We start from the raw sequence: 25,806 nt of genomic DNA, 5'->3' as shown, positions 1-25,806 counted from the left end.
GTGTCCCAGATACCTAAAGAACAACAACTCCATAGATAATCAATTAGTAAGAAGTAAATGATTTGAATTCATAAGCCCATGAAAAAAGTGCTTAATATCATCAAGCATCAGGAAAATGTAAATTAAAACCACAGTGAGATTCAACCACACATCTACCAAAATGGAGAAAGTTTTATTTAATTAATTAATTCATTCATTTTTTTACAAAATGGAAAAAAAATTTAAGAGACTGAAAGACCAAATGCTGGCAAAGATGTGGAACAACTCTCATCCATTATTGGTGGGAGTATACAATGGTACAACTGCTTTAGAAGAAATTCTGGCTGTTTATTATAGAACTAAGCATGCACTTATTCCATGACCTAGCAATTTAACCCCCAGGTATTGATCCAAAAGAAATGAAAAAAATATATGTATGCAAAATGACTGGTGTGAGAATATTTATAGCAACTTTACTCATGATAGGCAAGACCTGGAGACAGTCTGAATATCCACCAAAATGAGAATGGACAAGCAAACTGTGACTAGTACCTAGTAATAAAAGTGAACAAACTACTAATACTTGCAGCAACATGGATGTCTCAAAATATGCTCAGTGACCTTATTAAAGAGCATATACACTGAATGATCACATTTACAGGACATTCTAGAAAAGGCAAATCTAATCTATGGTTAGAAGAAAGTCAGAGCAGTGACTACCCTGGAAGGACAGGAGTAAGGAGTGATGGGGAAAGGGCATGAGGTAACTTTTAGGAATGATGGTGTTCTTGAGATTTGTTCATTTCAATGTATGTAAATTTAACCTTAATAGAAAAAAATTAGAAACAAATTTTGAATTCTAGTTAATGATATGCAGCTGGAAGTACATGGTGGCAAAATGTGTTGGTTATTATAATTTACTCCAAAATGCAGCATACACATAAGATGGACTGATGGATGAACAGAGAGGATAGAGAGATGGACAGACACGTGTTAAATTCCTCACTCTGGCTGACGCCTGTGTGAGTGGAATTTCAAAACAAGAAACTAGGTTAATTTCTTTATCCCAAGTAGTTATCAATAATGAAACAGCTTAAGATATTTTAGCTAACCAGAGGAGAAAATTTACCATTGCTAATACTTTACATTGTCTGTATTAACACTGTAAGTACAAAGAATCAATTTATATTCAAGGTAAAGAAATGACCATCAACCATCTAAAGCAGACCCAAGGCATTGTTACTCTTAACTTATCAGATTTGATCTCTTCCAGAGTGTCTTTTCTTCCTTCCTTAAAACACTTCCGGTTATACTTAGTTTACCTCCCTGCTTGCTTGACATTTGTTGTCTAGAGTCTAAAGATGATCAACCGATGATTCAAAGGTAAAAAAACAAGATGGAATCATTCTGAATGACACTCAAATTGAAAAATCACATTTCTGCAAACAATCTCATTGTCAAGGAGAAGCAACAACAGTGATGAAGACGAAGACCATCCCTGGTTGTCTCTCCTGCAGCTCTGGATGAAGGAGGACCAAAGGGGGCGGTCAAGAATAAAAACATTCTCATAGTCTAGGAAAAGGTTGGTTATTCCCTAGCCACGGGATCAAGGAAGCACCAACACCAGTTTCAAATCATTCTATCAATCCATGACAGCTCACATCAGGAAACACGCTGCCAAAAGCCAACCAATCAGTAACAGCAAGGTCAACCAATGATGGAACTTGTCCCCAGGAAAGGCTAGGAAGGTGTCAGGACAGGCACAAAACTTACCCGCAGGAGACTCAAACTTCAACAAAGCGCTGCTGTATCCCAGAGTAATCAAGATGGATTCCTTCCCCACACGGCAACATTCAGTGTCTCTGTTGAGTAAGCATTTAAAGACACAGACGCCATCAGCTATAAAGGGTGAAAAAAAAAAAAAAAAGATTAGGAAAATCCATTTTTCAGCATTGTAAAAAGGTTCAGCAACACCATCCTTACATTTCTCTACTTTTTTCAAGGCTCCCCATTTCTTTCTTCTTAATATAATGCCTCCTGAAATGTAAGGGAATATGAGGATCTGAGATAAAAGAGGAATTTAACTATGGCCCTACAGCAATTCTTTGCAGGTGGGTTAGCACAGAGCTCAAAACTAACTCTTACTGGCTCTTGCCTTTATGTCCAGGCCTCCACTCCCTATAAACCTTGTATTCCCCATAACATTTAGTATTGCTTGATGGCATCCCAGGAGGGTCCAGGTAATGTCCCTCTGGGTGATTCTTGAGCACCTACTATGTGACAGAGATCTCACACAATCTTCAGTGTAAGTATTGTCGATACCAGTGTTTTTAGGTGAAGACAGGACGGAGACTTTAGGTCCAAATACGCACAGCCAGTAAGTGGTAGAACCAGAATTAAAACCCAAGATTAAATTTGACTCCAAAGCCTATTGTTGCTCTTACCACATGAGTCCAAGGCAAGTGTAATAAAGAGAGAGCTTGGTTTCTGCAAGCAGGACCTGTGGTAAGTGGCTAGGCTTTCATCGGGTTCATACCTAGGTAATTGGGAAGTAACTCTCTATTCCCCCTTTTACAAGTTAAACAGGCCTTGAGCACCGGGGCAGCTGTAGTGTGGTGGCAAAAGGAATAAACTTGGGGTTTGGTTTTCATCTCTGATATTTACTAACCTAGGGACTTCAATCTCCTAATCACACTCAGCCACATTATTTCAGTATGCAACATGAAAATATTAACACTTATTTCCCAAGCTTTTTGTGAAGAATGAATAATAAAGGTAAAATAACTTCTAAAATCCTGTTAAAAATGATAAGGGACTATGGTCATTTCCCTCATTATAAAGTAGGTCTTCGTTCCCATCCTTAAAGTCTTCCATTCTCCCTTATGAAATCAAATACAGGAAGTGTTTTAACTTTAAAACATGGTTATATATAAAATTCCACTGTTACACAAGTACGTGGCACATTCATACACACACACACACACACAGAGTTAAGATGAACAAATATTTTCAAATATTTTCATTCATTACTTCAAATGAATGAATACTTCCTGATGGAAGCTTTCACAAATATTTTTCACAAAACATCTTGGCTGGTTAAATAGTGCAGATGTTTTGAAAACATTTTCCTGGCATGAAGCATGATTACAGGTTTAAGTATTACAGCCCAGTCAGTGTCTCAAAGGCATCAGTGTCTCCTTGCAGAGAGGCAGCCGCCAATAGTTGCAGAAGAAGGGAGCTTGGGGCTCTGTTACACAATATGTTTTCTTTGAATCACAAGAAATGGGGTCGCCCCCCCAAGAAATCAGGACTTTCCACATTTACCAATTGTTTAGTTATGGTTTTGAAGCAGGATGAGGGATGGATGCTAGACTTCTACAGTACCTTGCAGACTGTGAACTCTATGCAGGCAGGAGCGATTTTACTTTCTTTTTTAAAAATCATTATCTTTTTTTCTCTAAATCAAAATCCAGCACAGTACCCGGTACTTAACAAATATGTTTTTGAATTGGTGAAAGCATTTCTCCGTATATTGATTGCATGCCATCCCAGAAAAGATAAAAAGCTCCAAAATTTATCTGGTTCAGTTCTCCTAAACCAGATATGGTCAGAATTTTTTGTTTTGCTGTTATTTGTTTGTTTGTTCAGGTGCGATTTGATTAGGGTATAAAGTGAGTTGCTGTTTTTTCTTACTTTCAGATATTGCAAAATGCCTGCCCATATATCTTCTTTTCTTCATCCTCTCCTACCCTCTATTTAAATATGGGTGGAGCAGGTCTTTTTAAGCATGCCATAAAATCCAGTAAGTACTGGCAACTACTTAATTTTTTTTTAACTCTATCTTTGGCAAAAAAAAAAAAAAAAAAAAAAAAATTTAAATACTTTAAACAAAATTGAAAAGCAATGATAAGCTGGGGAAATATTTTTAGCACGCCCAACAAAGACTGAATATCCCCAAGATACAATTAACTCTCAAAAATAAGAAGAAACAAGCATCCTTATTGAAAAGTTAGTAGAGGGGGGCGCCTGGGTGGCACAGCGGTTAGGCGTCTGCCTTCGGCTCAGGGCGTGATCCTGGCGTTATGGGATCGAGCCCCACATCAGGCTCCTCTGCTATGAGCCTGCTTCTTCCTCTCCCACTCCCCTGCTTGTGTTCCCTCTCTCGCTGGCTGTCTCTATCTCTGTTGAATAAATAAATAAAATCTTTAAAAAAAAAAAAAAAAAAAAAAAAAAAAGAAAAGTTAGTAGAGGGATCAGTAGGTAATTGAAAACTAGAAAAAATACCAATAGCAAAAAGAATATGAATGATGAATTGCAGTAATATTCAAAGAAATGTGTAATAAAAGGATGAGGTCTAAATTTTTATCTCTTAGTGTACACATTTTAAAAATATATATTAACAATATCAAATACTGGAAAGGGTATGAGACAACGGTGAATAGTAACTATGGGGAATATAAATTTCTATATTTCTGGGAGGTGTTCTGTCCATAGGATTCAAATGTAAAGTCTACATATTCTTTGCCAGACATTCTGTTCATAATTGTTTCCTCCAGGACGTACTTTATCCAGTGTAGATGACTGTATCGTCAAGGATGTTCATCTTAGACTTGTTTACTATTGCGAGAAAATGCGAAGAAGCTGAGTCTACCACTTTGTACATAGTTCGTTAAATGGAACACAATGCCTCCATGTTCAGGTTGCAAAACAGCCTGTATAATGTTATTGTAGCAATTTAATGTGTTTATCTTCATAGAAAGCTGTTGAAAAAGAGACACACCAAGATGTCATCAGTTGTTTCTTTTGCATGGGGAGTCCTGGGATCATTTTTACTTTTCCCTTTGTAAGGTTCTGCCTTGTTTGAATATCCTGTGAGACTATTTATTTTTCAGAGTCAGGAAATACAAACAATGCAATAAAAGACATGCTACCATCACTAGTGTATTTTACCATAATCTCATTCTTGGTGGGTATAACCATTCTTTTAATTCTCTCATGTATTAGGTATTAGCTGGTGGTTTTTCATTCAAATATATTGATTTAGGAGTAAATGTATCCAATACAAGTATTATCTCTATTCTCATTTTTAAGATCATTCATAGAAGTGAAGGTTTTCTTATGTTTTCTGTTTGCTAATCTTATAACGTGTAGTGATTTCCTTTCCTATCCTTAGACCATGTTAGTACATAAAACAAACATCCTAGTTGACTTCTATTAACTAATGGGAGCAGTATTAAAGAGCAGCTATCTTAAGGTAAAGTATTTAATCAACTGAGAAATGTGTCTTTTTTATATTTAAAGAATCTGTATCAGAAAAATTACGGCATACAATCAAGAACTGTTGGGAACACATACAAATCCAAGACCGTGAAATACAATCACACTGATTAGAAGTAGGGGTCATCCGAATCGCCAAGGAACTGTTGAAAAGGAAAAACAAAGCTGGGGGCATCACAATGCCGGATTTCAAGCTGTACTACAACGCTGTGATCACAAAGACAGCATGGTACTGGCACAAAAACAGACACATAGACCAATGGAACAGAATAGAGAACCCAGAAATGGACCCTCGGCTCTTTGGGCAACTAATCTTTGATAAAGCAGGAAAAAAACATCCAGTGGAAAAAAGAGAGTCTCTTCAATAAATGATGCTGGGAAAATTGGACAGCTACATGCAAAAGAATGAAACTTGACCACTCTCTCACACCATACACAAAGATAAACTCCAAATGGACGAAAGACCTCGATATGAGACAGGAATCCATCAAAATCCTAGAGGAGAGCATAGGCAGCAACCTCTACGACATCGGCCAAAGCAACCTTTTTCATGACACATCTCCAAAGGCAAGAAAAACAAAAGATAAAATGAACTTGTGGGACTTCCTCAAGATAAAAAGCTTCTGCACAGCCAAGGAAACAGTCAAAAAAACTAAGAGGCAGCCCACGGAATGGGGGAATATATTTGCAAATGATGCTACAGATAAAAGACTGGTATCCAAGATCTACAAAGAACTTCTCAAACTCAATACACGAGAAACAAATAAACAAATCATAAAATGGGCAGAAGATATGAACAGACACCTTTCCAATGATGACATACAAATGGCTAACAGATACAGAGAAAAAGTGTTCAAAATCATTAGCCATCAGGGAAATTCAAATCAAAACCACACTAAGATACCACCTTACACCAGTTAGAATGGCAAAAATTGACAAGGCAAGAAACAACAATTGCTGGAGAGGATGTGGAGAAAGGGGATCCCTCCTACATTGTTGGTGGGAATGCAAGGTGGTACAGCCACTCTGGAAAACAGTGTGGAGGTCCCTTAAGAAGTTAAAAATTGAGCTACCCTATGACCCAGACATTGCACTACTGGTATTTACCCCAAAGATACAGACGTAGTGAAGAGAAGGGCCAATAGGCACCCCAATGTTCATAGCAGCATTGTCCACAATAGCTAAATCGTGGAAGGAACCGAGATGCCCTTCAACAGATGACTGGATTAAGAAGTTGTGGTCCATATATACAATGGAATATTACTTAGCTATCAGAAAGAACGAGTTCTCAGCATTTGCTGCAACATGGACGGCATTGGAGGAGATAATGCTAAGTGAAATAGGTCAAGCAGAGAAAGACAATTATCATATGATTTCTCTCATCTATGGAACATAAGAACTAGGAAGATCGGTAGGGGAAGAAAGGGATAAAGAAAGGGGGGGTAATCAGAAGGGGCAATGAAGCATGAGAGACTATGGACTCTGAGAAACAAACTGAGGGCTTCAGAGGGGAGGGGGGTGGGGGAATGGGATAGACCGGTGATGGGTAGTAAGGAGGGCACGTATTGCATGGTGCACTGGGTGTTATATGCAACTAATGAATCATCAAACTTTACATCGGAAACCGGGGATGTACTGTATGGTGACTAACATAATATAATAAAAAAAAAACAAAATAAAAAAGAAGTAGGGGTGATGTGGAGATCATATCCAATGTATATTGTACTAAGTTTCAGGGGATCTGCCTCCTTATCAAGTTATTATTACCATTAATAAGAAGTACATTTGCAGAACATTCTGACTCTTTAAAACATCCCCTTTCATCTTTTCAGTGGCACAGAAGGCTGGGCGCTTCTGTGTACTTACTGTCATTCTGCTTTAGAACTTCGCTTTCATTGAGGACATCTTTGCTTACTTCGTCAAAGGGCAAGGTCTGATCTGCTGGTAGCAGCAAAGTCACAGGTAGTGTTAAGTCCATGTGCACAAAATTAAGGCAGCTTTAGAAAAGCCCAGGGACTTGCTGCTCCCTCCCTGAGAAAAAGCCACTTGCTCTCCCAGAAGCTTCTCAAAGAAAATCATGATGGTGGTGGTCCAGATGCCCGTTCTATCTTCCACCTCGTCTCATCTGACAAGACTCCCAGAGACACACAAAGAAATCCATGTTCTACCCATTTTACAGGTAAACATGGAAAACGCCACAGGGTAAGATCAAGAGAATTGCTCTTGGCTCTATTAAGCAATATTTCTCTACTGCTCCACATAGGCACGCCCGTTTCAGCCCTTGCAAATGCAAAAGTCCAACCCCCGTATGAAAGCTACAATGCTAGTTGACTAGAACATTAGCTATTAGGCATGGTCTAGAACAGAGTTCTAAAATAGATTTTTAGGGGCGCCTGGGTGGCACAGCGGTTAAGCGCCTGCCTTCGGCTCAGGGCGTGATCCCGGCGTTCCAGGATCGAGCCCCACATCAGGCTCCTCTGCAATGAGCCTGCTTCTTCCTCTCCCACTCCCCCTGCTTGTGTTCCCTCTCTCGCTGGCTGTCTCTATCTCTGTCAAATAAATAAATAAAATCTTTAAAAAAAAATAGATTTTTATATATAAAGTCCTAGAAAGAAGAGCACTCATGACATTTATGTCAATTAATAACATGGCATTGAGGGGCACCTGGGTGGCTCGGCCATTAAGCGTCTGCGTTTTGGCTCAGGGCATGATCCTGGGGTCCTGGGATCGAGCCCCATGTGGGGCTTCCCGATCAGTGGGGAGTCTCTTTCTCCCTCTCCCTCTGACCCTCCCCCCACTAGGGCCCCCCCAGGTCAAACCAACAAAATCTTTAAAAAATAATAATAATAGTATGGCATTGATGCCAAGTCTTTGCTAAGTGGCCCTTTTAGTATTTTCCTGTCTAGAAATATGAAGTCAGCCTACCTAAGGAATACGTTTTCTAGAAATAGAGAGCTAAACAATGATTGTGTAAGCAGCACCTCTAGAGATGGAATAAAGTATATAGATAACTGCACAGTTATTACTTCTAACTGCAATCACAGAAAAGGAGTGTAAGGGAAAAAGAACAGGATTATGGAACTCTGAAAAATCTAATATTAAAATTAGGCATCCATGCTGGTAGTATTAACCACACAGTTTCCTATGAGATATGACAAAACAGTAATAAATGATACATCACAGCTTCTCTCTCTCCTCTGGAGAATTTTGTGTTTGAAAGATTTGATCCTAGGTTTTCGCTTGCAGAGTAAAAACTGAAGATGGACTGATTGCTTCAGGCTGAACGGGGTCAAGTGTTAACAGCAGAAAAGAAATGAAAAGAATGGGAAGGTACGTGGGATATGCAAGACAGGGCTCTGGAGGAGGTTTCAGAGTTGAGAATCAGGGTAGCACCCATAGGCTGATAGACAAAAACATGAAGTGTGGCTTTTAAGACATCGGGACATCAGTCTCAGGAGACCAACACTATCATCACCAATTGTGATTGCTGAAATGGTTGTCTGGTTGTTGGTTTGGGTTTTGGGGGGTTTTGTGTGAGATTTTTGGCAAATGCTATTCCCCTTCCTGTACGTGTTGTTTTCTAGTTATACTCAATCTGCCCCATGGCATTAGACATCCAGCACACGGTACAGTGTCTCCCTTCAGCCACCATTCAGCAGTGATGCAGTGCTCCCCACCAGTTCCCTGAAGATGCCTCTCCAGGTATGGTTGTCCAAAGTCATTCTCTAGTAGAATTTTAAGGGCTCAGGGAAACAAGTTCTTCACTAGATTCCTTAAGAGGGCTCACGGGAACAATATTCCCTAAACTCTTGCGTGTCAATGTCTTTTGTCTTTTACATTTTTGAAGGTCAGCTTTTCTGGATATAGAATGCCCAGGTCACATTTTCTTTCTCTTTGGATCTCTGGTATGTTCATGCATTTTCTTCTAAGGAATAGCATTACCATCGAAAAGACTAATGATAATCTACTTTTCTGTCACTTGTCGGTAATATACTAATGTTGCCCAGATACCCAGAGGATTTTCTCTCTTTCTTTAAAGGTCCGTAATTTTTGCCAGAATGTCTTATATTAGCCATTTTAGGTCAATATTTTCAAGTATAAAGTTATTCTTTCAATAGATATTTTCAAGTTTTTTATGTTAGCAAATTTTCCTCAATTATAATTTTCATATTGTTTTATTTCTTTGCTCTGTTATCTTCTTCTCAGACTCTTGTGTATGTGTTGGATCATCTTTGCTGATCATTGATATTTATAACTTTCTTTTGATTCCTTTTTACCTCTTTTTACATTCCTTTTACATTTAAATATTTTTCCATCTTTTCTCCTTTGTTGTATTTCTTTTTGCTTCTAGTTTAATCTTCATTGCTAAAATTGCTTTATATTTAATTATTTATTTTATTTCTAAGTATGATCTTGAATTCTATCATTTCATTTATGAGTTTGTTAATTCTTCTTTATGTTACTCTTGCAGGTCTTGTGTAATTTTTTTTTTTTTTAATTTAACCTTACAGACACATTTTGGAGCATTTACCTTTCTAGCATGCTTTCATCATTGATGGGGATGTTATTTTGCCCCTTCCTGCCTTTTTCCTCTATATGGCATTTGACTTCAATACTTTTCTGTTGTTCATTTTTATGTGATATCATCTTCCTAAACTTTTACAAAGATGGTAATTGCACGGACACTTTTATAAGACACTACCAAACTGTTTTCCAGAGTGACTGCCATTTCACATCCCTATCAGCAATGGACAAATGATCCAGTTTCTCCACATCCTTGACAACATTTGGTGTTGTCACCATTTTTTGCATACACATTTTTATAGTTGTGTAGTGTTATCTCGGTGTGGGTTCAATTTGAACTTCCCTGATGACTACTGATGATGAGTATTTTCGTGTGCTTGTTTACCATCTGTATATCCTCTTCCGTTCATGAGTTTTACCCATTTTCCAATTATTTTCTTAACTGCGGGACTTCAAGAGTTCCTCTTATATTCTACATACTGGTCCTTTGTTATACATATGTCGTTTGCAGGTGTTTTCTCCCATCCTGTAGTCTGACTTTTCATTCTCTTAACAGGATCTTGTATGGAGCAAAAGTTTTGAATTTTGATGAGACCCAATTTATCAAATTTTCCTTTTATGGATCATTTTTCTGTATCAAGTCTAAGAACACTTTGACTGACTCCCTTGACCTTGCTCATTCTATGGTTTCATTACATCTTTTCTTTTTTTTAAAGAGACTGAGAGAGAGAGGGAGAGAGAGAACATGTGTGAGTGGAGTGGGGAGGGGCAGAGAAAGAGGGAGAAAAAGACTCTAAGCAGGCTCCATGCCTAGCACTGAGCCCAAAACAGGACTCGATCTCAGGATCCTGAATTCATGACGTGAGCCAAAATCAAGAGTCGGACGCTTAACCAACTGAGCTACTCAAGTGCCCCTAGTTTCATTACATTTTAACTGCATAACTGTGACAGTCTCTCCATTGTAATCTCTCTTACAACTGAAAATGAGTTCCCATCACTCCAAGCTTCCAGATGACAATTAATGAGGCACATGTGCAATCATTGCAAAGCTCTGCTCAAACCTTCACAGATTCCCCCCACCTCCACCCCTCCACCCACTCACACTGGATGTTAAAGAACAGACTCTCTCCTGCCAGGAACTGTAAACCCCCCAAGCCCCTTTCCTGCTTCTCCCCAAACAACCCCCTAACCCCTAAACATATACCATAGAACCAAACTAACTACTGGCTGATCTCCAAAAAGTTTCATTAATGATGGTGGCAGTAGGGATGTGAGGTTCAAGAGTAGGACTTCTGAAATGATACAGTTCCCCTTCTGCTACTGAAAATATTACCTAATTTATAATGTCCATTTCAAATGCCACCACCCCATGGTACCTTCCCTGAATGACTCCAACTGGCTTATGTATCTCCCTTACTTCATTCCCCCAAGAGCACTTTGTACCTCTCTTACAGCCCTTAGATTCTTCTCTAATTTGTACCCCCATCTTATTCATTTTGCAAGATGTCACACCATTCATGAGCAGAAATTGTGACCTCTTCATCTGTGACTCCCCTGGAGGACCTGGTTCACAGCAGGGACCACAACTGCTAACATGACTGGAACCAGCACTGGCATCACTCAAGTTCAGATTCAAGTTCACGCAGTTCAAGCTCATGGCCTATTTGCCATGTCCACTGTTAAAAACAAAGTAAAAAGACAAACTTAGCTCATCTTTCAAATCTTTCTAGCCTCTGAATCAGTTTTTTTTTCACCATTCCCTCTTTTCTTCTGTGTCCTTCTCTCCACACACGACCACAGCAGACAGAACAAATAAACACTGAAGCTAGCTCCGTAATGAAATATTAAACACCTCTGTGACCAGTATTTTCAAATCAGGAGGAAGGAACTTTTCATTCTGTCTTTAATGAAATAAGATGCCACTTCCCTAACAGCTTCCCTAGGAGCCTACTGCTCGCTCAAATTTATTTACAATGCCTGTCTGAGTAATCCTTCAGTTCCCCCTGCCATATCTCAAGGTGAGAAAGTGACTGGGGGCCAGAGAGCCCTAGAAATTCTAGGAAAACAGCAGCAGATCTTGTTCTTTTTTTAATCACAACTCTTTCCGACCGTATACAGGTCTCCTCCTTCCTGCACACTACTCAGCACATAGAACTGATACACATGTACTGAATTAAACAAGCAAATTGATACAGTCACACAAGTAGCCTCCTAAGCCACATAACGAAAACCAAGCAGCCAACCAAACTAAGAAGATGAAACCTCAGAGCATTACTGATATCAAAGTGTCAAATGAACACCTGATATTTTTAGTTGATTTTTTTTTTAGGCTCTGGCAAATGGTTGGGATCTTTTGGTTTATGAAATGTTTTTCCAGTTATGAGATGCGGATCAAAAGAAAAAGTTGACTTCCCCTTTTCTCCATGAAAATGTGAAATCCTCCCACTCTTCCTAAAGAAGCTGCTTCTCTTAGATTTAAATTTAATTTCACTGTGAATGTCTCTTTAGGGTAGCTAAATATCATAGAGTCTACATTCTGTCTGGGCGGCATTTTCTCAGATCACTAGCTTTCTCCTTGTGGTTTCTAAAGACTATAAACTGTCTTCTTGTAGTCATTCAATTGGGGATAATTGCTTCAAAGTGGATTTACCAGCTATAACAACAAAAAAGTGGGAGCTTCCAATGAAAGGGTATAAAATAACAACTTTGCTGTCGAGAGCTATTCTCGGGATTCATTTTTGTTTTCACCGTACAGCAGATGTTGTGGAACCAGATGTCTGCAAGCCTTGGTTAGGGGATTCGCTCGCACACGCAGCTAACATTTATGAGCATCTGCTAGAAGCCAGTCACTGTTGACTGGCACTACGGGAAGATGCAAAGAAAGATAAATAAACTGTAGGCCCAGCCTTGAGATAGCTCACAGTGCAAGGAGAAGAGGTCTGTTCAAGTTCTGCAGTACTCCAGAGAAACAAGCAACTAACTTTGCCTTGGAGATTCTTCCTAGGAGACAGTATCCTGGACCTGAGCCTTAGAAGAAAAAGTAAGAGCTTGCCAAGGAGAATGGGATAAAGGAGGGAAAGGGGGAAGGGACCTTGGAAAAGGCTGGTGAATGAACATGCCATGAATAAACAGGGCAGATCTGGAAATGAGATGTGGTTCTGCACGGTTTGCAGGTGGGCCAGTGTCTGCACTGGAGCGTTGGGACAGGGCTCTTTTAATGTTTTCATCTGCCACAGTTAATGTCGCCGTTTTGATTGACATCAGTTGCTCATAGTAACGTACGGGAGAACGGGGCAGCTAGCCATCCTTTGTTGGGCACTTTCATAGCCTTTACCTCATCTCTTCCTCACTGCTGGTCATGAGATAGGCTGCCTATTCTCTAAACAGCAATCCTGAAGCTCAGAGTTCCTAGGCTATTCGCTTAAGCTGCCCTTGGTCTGGATTGCTACTGTTTACTCTCACTGTTCTGCATTATGCAGCTGCCTATGACAAGTAAAAAGAAAGAGGAAAAAGACAGATAAACGCATTTCAAAATTTCTCAATACATGATGAGCTCTGAGATCCTATTTTCAAAGCAATAAGGTATGAATATTCCCGGCTTTTACTACTTAATCTTAGCTACTCTTAAAGGCCTACTTCAAACTCCAGCAGTAATAAATGAATTGACCGTGTATGCATGCATTTATTTCTAGGCTCTCAATTCTGTTCCATTGCCTGAGGTGTCTGTTTTTATGCCAGTACCGTACTGTTTTGATTACTGCACTTTTATAACATGGCTCGAAAGTAGGAAGCATGATGCCTCTTTGTTCTTTTTGTCAGGACTGGTTCGGCTATTCGGGGTCTCTTATGATTCCATATAAGTTTTAGAACTGTTTTTTCTGGGGCATTTGTGTAGCTCAGTTGGTTAAGCATTTGACTCTTGATTTTGGCACAGGTCATGATCCTGGGGTTGTAAGATCAAGCCCCAGGTCAGCTCCGTGCTGGGAGTGGAGCCTGCTTAGGATTCCTTTTCTCTCTCTCCCCTCTTCCCCCACACGTGGGCACGTGCACGCAAGTGCTCCCCCTCTCTCTAAAAAAAAAAAAAAGAATTTTTTTTTTTCTACTTCTGTAGATGCCATTGGAATCTTGATAGGGATTACACTCAATCTATAGATGGCTTTGGGCAACATGGACATTTGAACAATATTAATTCTTCCAATCCATGAACACTGAATACCTTTCTATTTATTTTTGTGTTATTCAATTTCTTTCTTCAGCATTTTGTAGTTTTCATGGTAGAGATCTTTCCCCTTCTTGGTTAAATTTATTCCTAAGTATTTTACTGTTTTTGATGTTATTGCAAACAGAATCATTTTCTTTATTTCTTTTTCAGATAATTTGTTGTTAATATAATAAGTGTCTTTAAAATGATGAAAGAGGTACACGAGTGAACTGGAATAGAACCAAATAGAAATTTTAGAAATTAAATAGAAAAACTAAAACAATAGATGAGTTTAAAAACAGATTAGATACAGCTGAAGAAAGAATTGAACAAAAAACACATGTTGGACAAAAACACATTCCTAGATTTCCTCAGAGAAAGACAAAGAGAGAGAAAACATGAAATCAGTTAAGACACTGAGGCCAAAACAAGGAGATCTAATTTACACTTAATAGGAATTCTATGAGAAGGGAAAAGAACTACTAGGGGAAGAATAATACTTGGGAATATAATGGATGACCGTGTGCTGAAACTTATGGAAAATATACATCACCATATACAAGAAGCAAGAGTTACCCTCAGGATAAAGGGAAATAAATTCTATATTTAGATACACTGTGGTAAATACTGTCAGTATACCAAAAGAAGAAAAAATCATGAAAAAAGCCAGAGTAAAAAACAAATCGACTACATAGGAATGAAAATTATACTGACAATTGCCAAAAGGAAAGAGGTTTCTTTTGTGTTCCAATCACAATTCTCAGAATCAGAAATCAAAACGTATTTTTTTAAGATGACACTCTGGCTCAAAATGAAGTTTAGGTTTTAAGCCAAGCTCTTTTTTATGAAATTACTGACTTGAAGGACACTTCAGGTCACTCCACCCAACTCGCTCAATAAGTGAGGACCTGAAGCCCAGGTTGTGAGCTCTCTAAGACCTTACAGTCAGTTCATAGCAGATCTGGTACTAGAACTTTATCTTCCATTAACCTCCCTGCAAGTGGAAATCTGCAAAGTTGGGATTATCTTTACTTAGTCCATTATATTTGCCTTATCGCACTTAGTCCAAAAACCTTAAATGATTTGCCAATCTATATACAGGCACAGTCACACCCACACACCCTCTTACACATACTACTAGCACTACCATAGACTAGAAAACATACCAAAAACTAGTCACGGCTTCTGAAACTCTTGGCAAATCAGAAGCAGCTCTCACGGAGTTTGGATGGGTCACTGCAGATACACTCCATGGTGACTGGTCTTTGCATCCCAGGGTATGAGACTGCACCAGACTCCCCTGCACGCACTCAAACAGCACGTTCATTGCTCAGCACTACCCAAGTTCTGCTGGCTTTTCTGCCTGGAGAAATCTAAGAACACACCAGCACCTTCCTTATTATCTTTAGGTGGTAAGTAAATTATTTAAAGGTCCAGATTCTGGATGTGTGGATGATTCACACATTGAAACAGACATACACTTGGAAAAATGAAGCCCGAAGTATCTCTTTACCAAGTAAACAAATAATATCTTTCTGTTAGTTAAACCCAGAATTGTAGAACTATAAAGAACTCAAGTTCCTCTATATTGTTGCTCAGAGTGTGCTCCATGGATGGACCAGCATCTCTGGAAGCTTGTTAGAAACACAGACTCTCAGGCCTACGCCCAGATTCTGGACCAGAGTTACATATCTTACCAAGATCCCAGGATGACTCATGACCAAGAAAGTCTGAGAGGGGCTGGTCTAACCAGTCAAATCCCAAAGTGAGGATTCCCCATCCTATGTTTATGTCGCACCACGTATTTTTTTTCTTATTCCTTTCTGTTCATTCATTCCTTTATAGCACACGTGCCTATATTCTCAGCACCTTCGCTCATTGAAAACTAAAATTCCTAGATGTGAGTAGTAGACCTTAAAATACTGTTAAAATGATTAGGCATCTGACTGCATGTTTTTCCCATTCAAAAGGAATTTCTAACGCCCCTAAAATAAGCTTAATTCAATGACTGTTTCATTTACTCTTGAGAAAGATATAACTTAATGTTTTTGCTCCTTTGTATACATAAAGGAAAAACAAAGAACTGATCTAATCAGTTATTCAGTGAATTCAGCTCTGTTCCACCGGTTTTCATAAAAATCAATGATTTAGGAAGGATTTCCAGTTTTCCTTAATGCTATTATTTTCTTCTAAGTGCAAAAGCAGTTAGTGTTTTATTTTCCTAAGTGGTATAATAAGCCATCTAGGATTTTAAAATGTAGAATATTTTCTATATTCTTTTACAATTAGGGAACAACTAGGAAATGTTTTTCTAGTGCCATTTAATGCAGGTGATCTTGCCTTAGAATTTTCCAAGAAATGTTAGGTTTGACGAAAGGATGACAAGATGAGGACCAGGATCCTCATGGGCAGTCAAGTGATAATTTTGTGCCTCCCCTTCACTTTATAAAGAAATCAAGAATTCCTTTAAGAGACTCGATCTGATGCAGCACTGCATTTTCACTTCAGTCACAGAAAGATTCTTTAATGTTTAGATCAGCATTTTTTTATAGAACACAATGCAAGTCTTCAAATAATTTGAATTACTTTGTAACTTAAGAAAATACAAGTAAGCGGGGACAAAATGGTTTATTCAATAATTGTGTTGAGGCAATTGGATAAACATTGAAGGGATAAAAATAGTTATATATTTACCTCTTATTCTCCCTCTACAAATTATTAGATTAAATATTTATTTACAAAAAAATGAAAGCATAAAAGCAACCAAAGAAAATATAAATTGCTATATAACCTTGGGCTGCAGAATATTTGGAGACATTTTTCAAGCATTATACCAATGACAGGAGCCATGAAAAATAATAAAACCAAATATATGTGACAATCTATTTTTGAAAGCATGCAAATTTAGGACAAATTACAAACTGGAAATATGCTACAATATTTAACGAAAGAATAATATCTTTAAAGATCCACAAAGAGATAACTAACATTTTGTCTATCAAATTTGTGAAGATACTTTTCTATGTCTTTAGTGAATGTGGGTTTACATAGAGAGAATACTCTTATATGATGACAGTGTGAATGACAGAATATTTTGGAAGGGCAATTTGGTAATATATATCAAAAGTTTTAAAAAGAATCATGCCCTCTGGCCCAGTAATTTCAGTTTGATGAGTTTACCCTTGGAATATAATAAAGATTGTGTGGAAAGATTTAATTATAATTCTCTCCATTGTAGTGCCGCTTGTATTTCTGAAAAACTGGAAAAATTTAAATGTCAAGTAATGGGAGAGTAATTAAGTAGATCACGGTAATCCACATGGGAACACCATGAAATTGCCCAAACTAATGGTAATGTGGATGGCTGTTCCTTATGTATTTTAAATGAAATCTTTAAATAAAATGTTTTGCATAACTCTGATTTTCTAAGGAAAAAAATTATACACCCAGAAGTGTCTGTAAGCATAGGCACTGAAGCTTTAACAGTGTTTTTTTTTTTTTTTTTTTTTAATTTGGTAGGTAGAACTATGGTTTATCTTCTTGGTTGTCTCCATTTTAAAATTTTTCAGTAATAAATATGTACAGCTTTTTAATAAGAAAATACAAGTTATTTTTACAAAAAAAAGAGAAACATAGTATATATCTCATATGCCTTGAAGTGGTAATAATCACTTAGTATTACATTGAATTGAAAGGCACAGAAAATGAATCGTGTGCGTGTATATTTCAGTGTGCTGAAATTGCACTCTAGGGAATTATTGGAATGCATCTGACACCGAACTCAAGAAGTGCACCATAAAGAATGAAAGCATCAAGGCTGAGTGTATTTGTCTTCCCACATTTCCCTAAAATGGTTTCCAAAGAAATAAGTGTAAGTTCATAAATAGTAATTTATGCATATCTTCCTAACCCACTATTATTTTAAAATGCCATGCTGTATGTTGAGTAGTAAGCTTTCCTAACTTGACCATCTGCCTTTCTTTTTCCTAACTCAATCTGTAGCTATTTAATTTTTCTGATAAATCCAGAACTTGATACCGTGTACAGATGAGAGACTCTGTCCGCCATTCAGACTAAGGCCACCCTCTGAAATACTACAGGACAAAAATTTCTCTCTCCTACTTTCTCTCCTCTGCCCTATTTCTAATCTAAAGTTCCCACCACTGAGACACATGGTGAGGACCAGCCTTCAGACTGCAGATCTGCAACACTTGAAATACTTGCCTAAAATACATGTATAGATGCGTATATTTATAGGCATTAACTATACAATATATATCTGTGCGCCTAAAGTAGTTGACAATAGGGGCGCCTGGGTGGCACAGCGGTTAAGCGTTTGCCTTCAGCTCAGGGCGTGATCCCGGCGTTGTGGGATCGAGCCCCACCTTGGGCTTTTCCGCTATGAGCCTGCTTCTTCCTCTCCCACTCGCCCTGCATGTGTTCCCTCTCTTGCTGGCTGTCTCTCTCTCTGTCGAATAAATAAATAAAATCTTTAAAAAAAAAAAAAGTAGTTGACAATAAAGAAACATAATGGAATTTGGAATGTGTTTACCATCCAATTATCAAATCAAACAAAAATTTCAACTTAGGTCTATTTAATGTATTAGACACTACTGTTTGTATAAGCAGATGAAAGCATGCCCTAATTTCTCCATATTCAGAGTTCTGTGCAAAATATTTCTCATTGTAATGAGTCCTTAATTCACCCTGGAAAGGTAACTTAAATTAAAAAATAATTGTTCTCCATCACAAACCTACATATAGAGCCCAAATTTATTATCTTTTCATATATATATTTCCTATCTCTATCTATAGATATGGATATTTTTTCATATATATAAATAGGTATATATTCTGGTATTTTAATTTACTTTCTCAAGCTGGTCTTTAGTCCTTACATAAAGTTACACACAAAAAATTAGTAGGAAGGCTAAAAAGCACAACTTCAACTCAGAAAAGTAAGCACTCACAAATGTACAATGCTCCAGGCTCTGCTAAGCTGGAGGGTAACAAAGAAAAGCAGAAAGAGATTCTGTCCACAAGGTGCTCGCAGTCTCAACTTAGAAGCAGAGTGGTGCAACCAGAACATGGTGTTACGGTAACAATGTGCAGGGAGGAAGAGCACCTGCCCAGTCCTGGAGGGGAGGGGAGCTGTTCCAAGAGATTTCCAGGAGATGATTCAAATGGAAGCTTAAAAAAATAAGATGGCAGGGAAGTAAGACTGAAATGATCCAGGCAGGAGTAACAACGGCTATAAAGACACAGAGGGATGAAAAAGCAGGGTATGTGGGGGAGGTGACACTAGTCTGATACAGCTGAAACATGAAGTGTGGGGCCAAGAAGGACAGAAGTGAGTAGGGGCCTCGTCCATTGTTAGGCTTTAGTCGAAGGAGAGAAATCATTCTAGCTAAATGAAAACACATTTAATTTAGAGAAAGGCTTAGGAAATCATTGAAAGGGCTTTGTAAGTAGTTTTTAGGCCAATCTTTAAGGCGTGATCCCCAAAACAACCCCTCCCAAATGACCGTCCACTGAAGCCACTGTCTCTGTCATGATCAGAAAGTGGGGAATCTAGAAGCTACTGCTGCAGCTGCTGGCTCTGGGGCCACACACCTTCCTCTACAAATGATGTCAGCAAAATGGGTGTTTCAGTCCCAGCTCTCAACACCCATGAAACTATGGACCAGTCCCTGGGAACTCTGACGCCTCTGTCACTAAAAAGAAATGATAATAAATTTAAAAATCCAAATGCATTCATGGTAGAATGATCAGAAATGATGCCTCTGGATCATTCTGACTTTCAGAAGCATTCCCTGGTCCACCTGCTTGATGGAAACTCTCCAGCATCTAGCATGCCTAAGGCTTGCTACCCGACAGCTAAAATGCATTCAGGTCATTGAAAGTGTGATCTTCAGCACACCACGACAATGAGCCTGGTTTTCACCAAGGATTTTTTTTTTTTTTTTTTGAGATGTAATTCACATACCATAAAATTCACCATTTTAGAGCATATGATTCAGCGATATTTTTAACTCACAAGGCTGTGCAACCATCACCACTATATAATTCCAGAACATTTTCATCACCCTTAAAAGAAACTCTATACCCGTTAGTAATCACTCCCCATTTCTCTCTCCCTCCAGCCCCTGCCAACCACTAATTTTTCTATCTCTATGTATTTACCTATTCTGGACTTTTCAAATAAATGGAATCACATAAAATGTGATCTTTGTGTCTGGCTTTTTCCACTTAGCATATGTTCAAGGTTCACCCATGTTATGGCGTGTACTAGTACTTCACTTCTTTTTATGGCTAAATAATACTCAAACATTTGGGTAGACCACACTTTATCTATTCATTAGTTTATCCATTAACCAGTTGGGTTGCTTCCATTTTTTTTTATTATTTCCATGAATAATGCTGCTATGAGCATTCTTATACAAGCGTTTGTTTGAACATGCTTTCACTTCTCTTGGGTATATACCTAAGCATGGAACTGCTAGGTCATATGATAACGTTATGTTTAAATTTTTGAGGAACTCTCAGACTGTTTTCCACCACAGCTGCACCATGTTACATTCTCATCAACAATGTATAAGGTTTCCAATTTCTTCACATCCTCTCCAACACAAATGTTAACTGGTCTTTTTGTTATTAATATTACTATTGTTATTATCCTTGTGGGTGTGAAGTGGTATCTCATTGTGGTTTTGATGTGCATTTCTCTTATGACTAATGATGATTAAGCATCTTTTCATGTGCTTATTAGCCATTTTATTTCTCTTTGGAGAAATGCTCATTCCAATCCTTAGCTCATATTTTAATTCTGTTATTTGTCTTTTCATTGTTAACTTATAAGTGTTCTTCATATATTCTAGATCCTAGACTCTTATCAGATACATGATTTTTAAAGATTTTCTCCCATTTTGTGCGTTGTCTTCTCATTTTCTTGATACTCTCCTTGATGCAAAAAAAGTTTTTAATTTTAATCAAGTCTAGTCTAACATACCTGTTTATTCTTTAGTGGCTTTTGCTTTAGGTATAATATTTAAGAAACCATTGCCTAATCTAAGGTCATAAGATTTAAGCCAATGTTTTCTTCTAAGAGTTTTACAGTTTTAAATCTTATACTTTTATCCACTTTGAGTTAATTTTTGTAGTGAGATGGTCCAAATTCATTTTTTTTGTATGTAGTTTTCCAAGTACTATTTGCTGAAAAGACTATTCTTTCCCCCATTTAACTAGCTTGACAACCCTTGTCAAAAGTCAATTGATCACAGATGTATGGACTTATTTCTGAACTTTCAATTCTAGTCCACTGATTCATATGTCTGTTCTTATGCCAGTACCACATCATCTTATTATAGCTTCGTAGTAAGTTTTGTAGTTGAGATGTGTGAGTCCTCCAACTTCGTTCTTTTTAGAGATTATTTTGTCTATTCTTGGTCCCTTGCATTTCCATATAAATTTTAGGATCAGCTGTCCACCCCTGCAAAAGAGACAGTTGGATTTTCGACAGGAACTGCACAGAGTCTGTAGATGAATTTGGCGAGTATGTCATATTGACAGCATTAAGTCTTCCCATCCATTAACACAAGATGTCTCTCCATATACTTAGGTCTTATTTAATTTCTTTCAAAAATGTTTTAGCATTTTCAGTGTTTCCTGCACCTCTTTTGTTCAACTGATTCCTAAGTGTTTTATTGTTTTATTCAGACAATTAGGAATTTTAAAATATTATTCTCAGATTGTTCAGTGTTTAGAAATGCAACTGAGTTTTGTGTGTTGATCTTGAATATTGCAAACTTGCTGAACTTCTTTATCAGCTCTAATAGTTTATTATTTGGGGGCGGATCCTTAGGATCTTTTATATACATATATAAGTATTTTTACCTCTTCCTTTTCAATATGGATGTCTTTTATTTCATATTTTCTTCATAAATCCTTTGGATACCCCTCCAATACTATGTTGAATAGAACTAGTGAGAGCAAACACTTCTGTCTCATTCTTGATCTTAGGGGGACGTTTTCAGTGCTTCCCCATTAAGTATTATGTTAACTGTGGTTAAGAAACTGTGTGGTCACCAAGGATTTTAAGCAGTAGACTGAAGCATGACAGGACTGGAAGACATGGAGATACAGGTTAATAACTGAGAGATTTACTCTCTCTGCTTTATAAACTAAGGCCAATTACATTATCATTATATTTAGTGTCTGCTGAGTTTTTCCGTTTGTTGTGTCTCTCCACACTTTATACTCTCTACAAGGAAAAGGCAGTTCCTAACCTCCTGTTTCTAATGAGATCACTTATCTTCCAGCTCCCTACACCACCTCTGTAGAAAGACAAAAGCATTCCTCATCATTCCATCTTCAAGAGAACAGTTTCCAAGAGAACTGTACTCACCTCTTTGCTGTCATACCACCAGGAAGCACAGAAGAGAATAATGACCCAGTGGCTCCAGACTTTCTAGCTAGTTGCCCACTTTTCTCACATTCAGGATTTATCCCATCATGCCTCACAGTCCCATTAACCTCACACACTACTAGAATGTCAGTCTCCCCAAGTCATTTGTTTATCTGGCCCAGCATCCCATAATTCCCTGACCTCCAACATCCGTATACTGTACACCTGGTCTTTCCCTCCAAAGCCTTGATCTTGTATCAAGTTCCCCTCATCCTCTTTTATATCAGGAATCTGGCTACACTTAACAAGCCCACTTCTCCTGCAGCCTCTCAACTGAATGCCATTTTTTAATAATACTCCTTATGTATCTACTACTGATAACAAATTACCATCACCTTAGAAGTTTCAATCAACATAAATTTATTGGCTCACAGTTCTGTGGGTGAGAAGTCCCTTTCTTCATGAAAAGGACTGACTCCTTTTTCACATTCACTTTCTGATAAAGCTGCCCCCACCATTCCATCTTTAGCCTCCCAGTGACTTCCTCCCACATAACCCCATTTTCATTCTCCACATAGCTGTTTTATTGCCTAATATTTTCATTTAGTATATATGTCTTAGTATATTACAAGCTCTCCACTAAAATATTTACTTGGATATTTTTCTCCTGTTTATCTGGTAACTTTACCAAACTTCATTATTATACCCAATAGTACTTTCAGTGGATTCTAGGTAGATAATCAAACATTTGGAAACAATGACCATTTTGTGATTTCCTTTCTGGTACTTTTTTTTTTTTTTAAAGATTTTATTTATTTATTTGACAGAGAGAGACAGCCAGTGAGAGAGGGAACACAGGCAGGGGGAGTGGGAGAGGAAGAAGCCGGCTCCCAGAGAAGGAGCCTGATGCGGGGCTCGATCCCAGAACGCTGGGATCACACCCTGAGCCGAAGGCAGACGCTTAACGACTGCGCCACCCAGGCACCCCACCTTTCTGGTACTTTTTAAAAGCTTATTTTATTGTCTAAAACTTCCATGACACCATGGAATAAATAGCAGTGAGAGTAGGCATCTACGTCTTTTTTTTTAATATTAGATTAATATTGGGGTGTCTGGCTGGCTCAGTCAGTGGAGCATGGGACTCTTGAACTTGCTGTTGTGAATTCAAGCCCCACATTTGACATAGGACTTACTTAAAAAAAAAAAAAAGGAAGAAATATTAGATTAATATCTCTATTGTGTGACCATTTAGTGTGATGTCTGCTATAGATTTATGACACAAATTCCTTACCATATTAAGAGAGCTTTTTAACATTGTTTACTAATATTTTTTTTTATCACAAATGAAGCTTGAATTTATTAAATTAATTTTCGACATCTTTTTAGTCTGTTAATGTGCTAAGTGCAAAATTTTATTCATGGGTATTCTGTTAAACTATCCCTGCATTTCTTTGTTAAACTTACTTGGATATTGGTAAGTATTATTCTAATAAGCTAGTATACTTAAATTGTTAAGATTTAGTATTTTTCACTTCTTTACTCTCTTATGGGAGATTAATGTATGGTTGCTTCACTTTTTACCATATTTGGAGTATATGTTTCTTAAGGATTGATAAAAGTCTCCCAATTAAGTATCTGAATCCAGTAAGAAAAAAAAAAAATGGCGTTTAAAAAGTTCTCCAGAATTGTACTCTTTCTTACCTTTTGGAAATGCTTTCCAAACCATTTGCTAGTTTCTGGCTTGATAAAACTGTACACCAGGACTTCTCAGGTCAAGCTGCCCAAAAACAAGGCACAGGATGGAAGGGCAGGAAGGAAAGTTAAGTGCTGGGTCATCCCACTTTGAACTATATATTATAGTCTTCATTACCTCTGGAGAAGTCTAAAAGGATAGATGTAAGATTATCTGTGACTTTTGCTGTTTCCTTGTCCTTGTCCATTGAGTCCAAAGGCAGGAATTGAATAAAGCTTAAAAGCTACTTACTCTCATTGTAGAAAACCCTGGTTTCTGATGTTCAAGTTCCCATCATCCCGTGACTGTGAGAATCAGTGTCCTGAAGCATTAACTCCATTAATACTTTCCCATAAATCAAAATGCTTCTTTTAACCTATTTCTTTTTAAATTTTTTATGTCATGATCTTTTAAACTTGCCCCTTAATAATCAGATACCAGTTCTGAAGTAGATGGACTTTTTGCTTTATGGTTTTCTTTCTAATTAAGATCAAGGCGGGCCTTAAGAAGAAATTGACCCTACTGCCTAAAAAGTGCCACCATGAAGAACTTCAGAGGAACTCTTAATTGTTTTACAGCAAATAATTCCATAAAGCACATTACTTTGGTCACTTTGGTTTGCATTTCTACAAATGATTAATCTTGGAAGACACACCAGGAGGTTGTCCTGCTTAAACCCAGCCTTCTGGATGTTTTAATGAGTTATGACTGTGGTGGATATTTGGTCGCACCTGCTTCAATAATTTTTCCAGACGAAAATTTACGTGGTCACGCTATATGGAGTAGAACTTTTGGTCTTGTCTGCACATACTGACTCTGTGTTAGCACAGATGGACATTTTTTTCTTATGATAATATTGATCCTGCCTTTGGGTCTTTACTCTCTATCCTGCCCTGCGGTGTTCACTTCCAAGCAGAATGTGTTCATGAGTGCGGGGGTAAGCAGGGGAACAGGTTAGGGCACAGAAACTAGTACTATCCAGGCATGCGACCTTCTCCCCCATCACCATTTTTATAGGAGAGTTATCAGTTGCACACCTAGCTCAATTAACAGTGAAAGCATATGACTCCCCACTCAACTGGCTACAACAATGTCTACACAGAAGGAGCTTATTCAGAAACATAATTTTGAACTCTCTACTACCCAAAAGCTACCAAGATATGGGCTAAGAGTAATAATATTTATAAAATACTGCCTTCCAGGCTTGACATTCCAATGTCTACCCCTACATTAAGAAAGATGTGCACCACACATCCATCCCCCCTTCTATACCTCTCTTCTCCCCCCCCCGACCCACTTACTCCCTATGTTTTATGGAGACATGAAGTGATTATTTTCCCATCTACATATTAGTGGCTTGGGACTAAGCTTGCAGTCGAGCCTTGACAAACACATAGCACAGCACCTCATTTGCTGCCCCTGTTTTAACACTGGCACCATCTCATATCCGTGCCCTTTTTTTCTCTTTATTTTCCTACTTGGTGGATTTGGTGCTCTAATTTGTCCTAACTTGGTGTTCTTATTGTGTCCTATCTCAACCTTTGTAAGTCTCCTCGATTTAGTTTTGGAATAAAATAGGGAAGAGATAAATAGCTGATCTCCTTGCCTCTAAAATTGCTCTCCCTATTATTTACCCTCCCCCATGGATGTTGGGTGAATTTTCTAGCATACTCTTTATCATGCCACTGC

The 25,806-nt window shown here is 38.0% G+C and overlaps 1 protein-coding gene across 1 annotated transcript in view; it reads right to left on the bottom strand.

Moving 5' to 3' along the window:
• Positions 1 to 25,806, bottom strand: part of LOC113270235 (histone-arginine methyltransferase CARM1-like) — a 248,725-nt gene that overhangs the window by 159,373 nt on the left and 63,546 nt on the right. The window contains exon 2 of the mRNA XM_048218303.2: positions 1,753 to 1,878. Coding sequence (XP_048074260.2) covers positions 1,753 to 1,878 — 126 coding nt within the window. The remainder of the gene's footprint in view (positions 1 to 1,752; positions 1,879 to 25,806) is intronic.

Source organism: Ursus arctos, unplaced genomic scaffold, assembly GCF_023065955.2.
Source record: "Ursus arctos isolate Adak ecotype North America unplaced genomic scaffold, UrsArc2.0 scaffold_33, whole genome shotgun sequence".
Taxonomy (NCBI): Eukaryota; Metazoa; Chordata; class Mammalia; order Carnivora; family Ursidae; genus Ursus; species Ursus arctos.
This window is presented reverse-complemented; position numbering and strand designations above follow the sequence as displayed.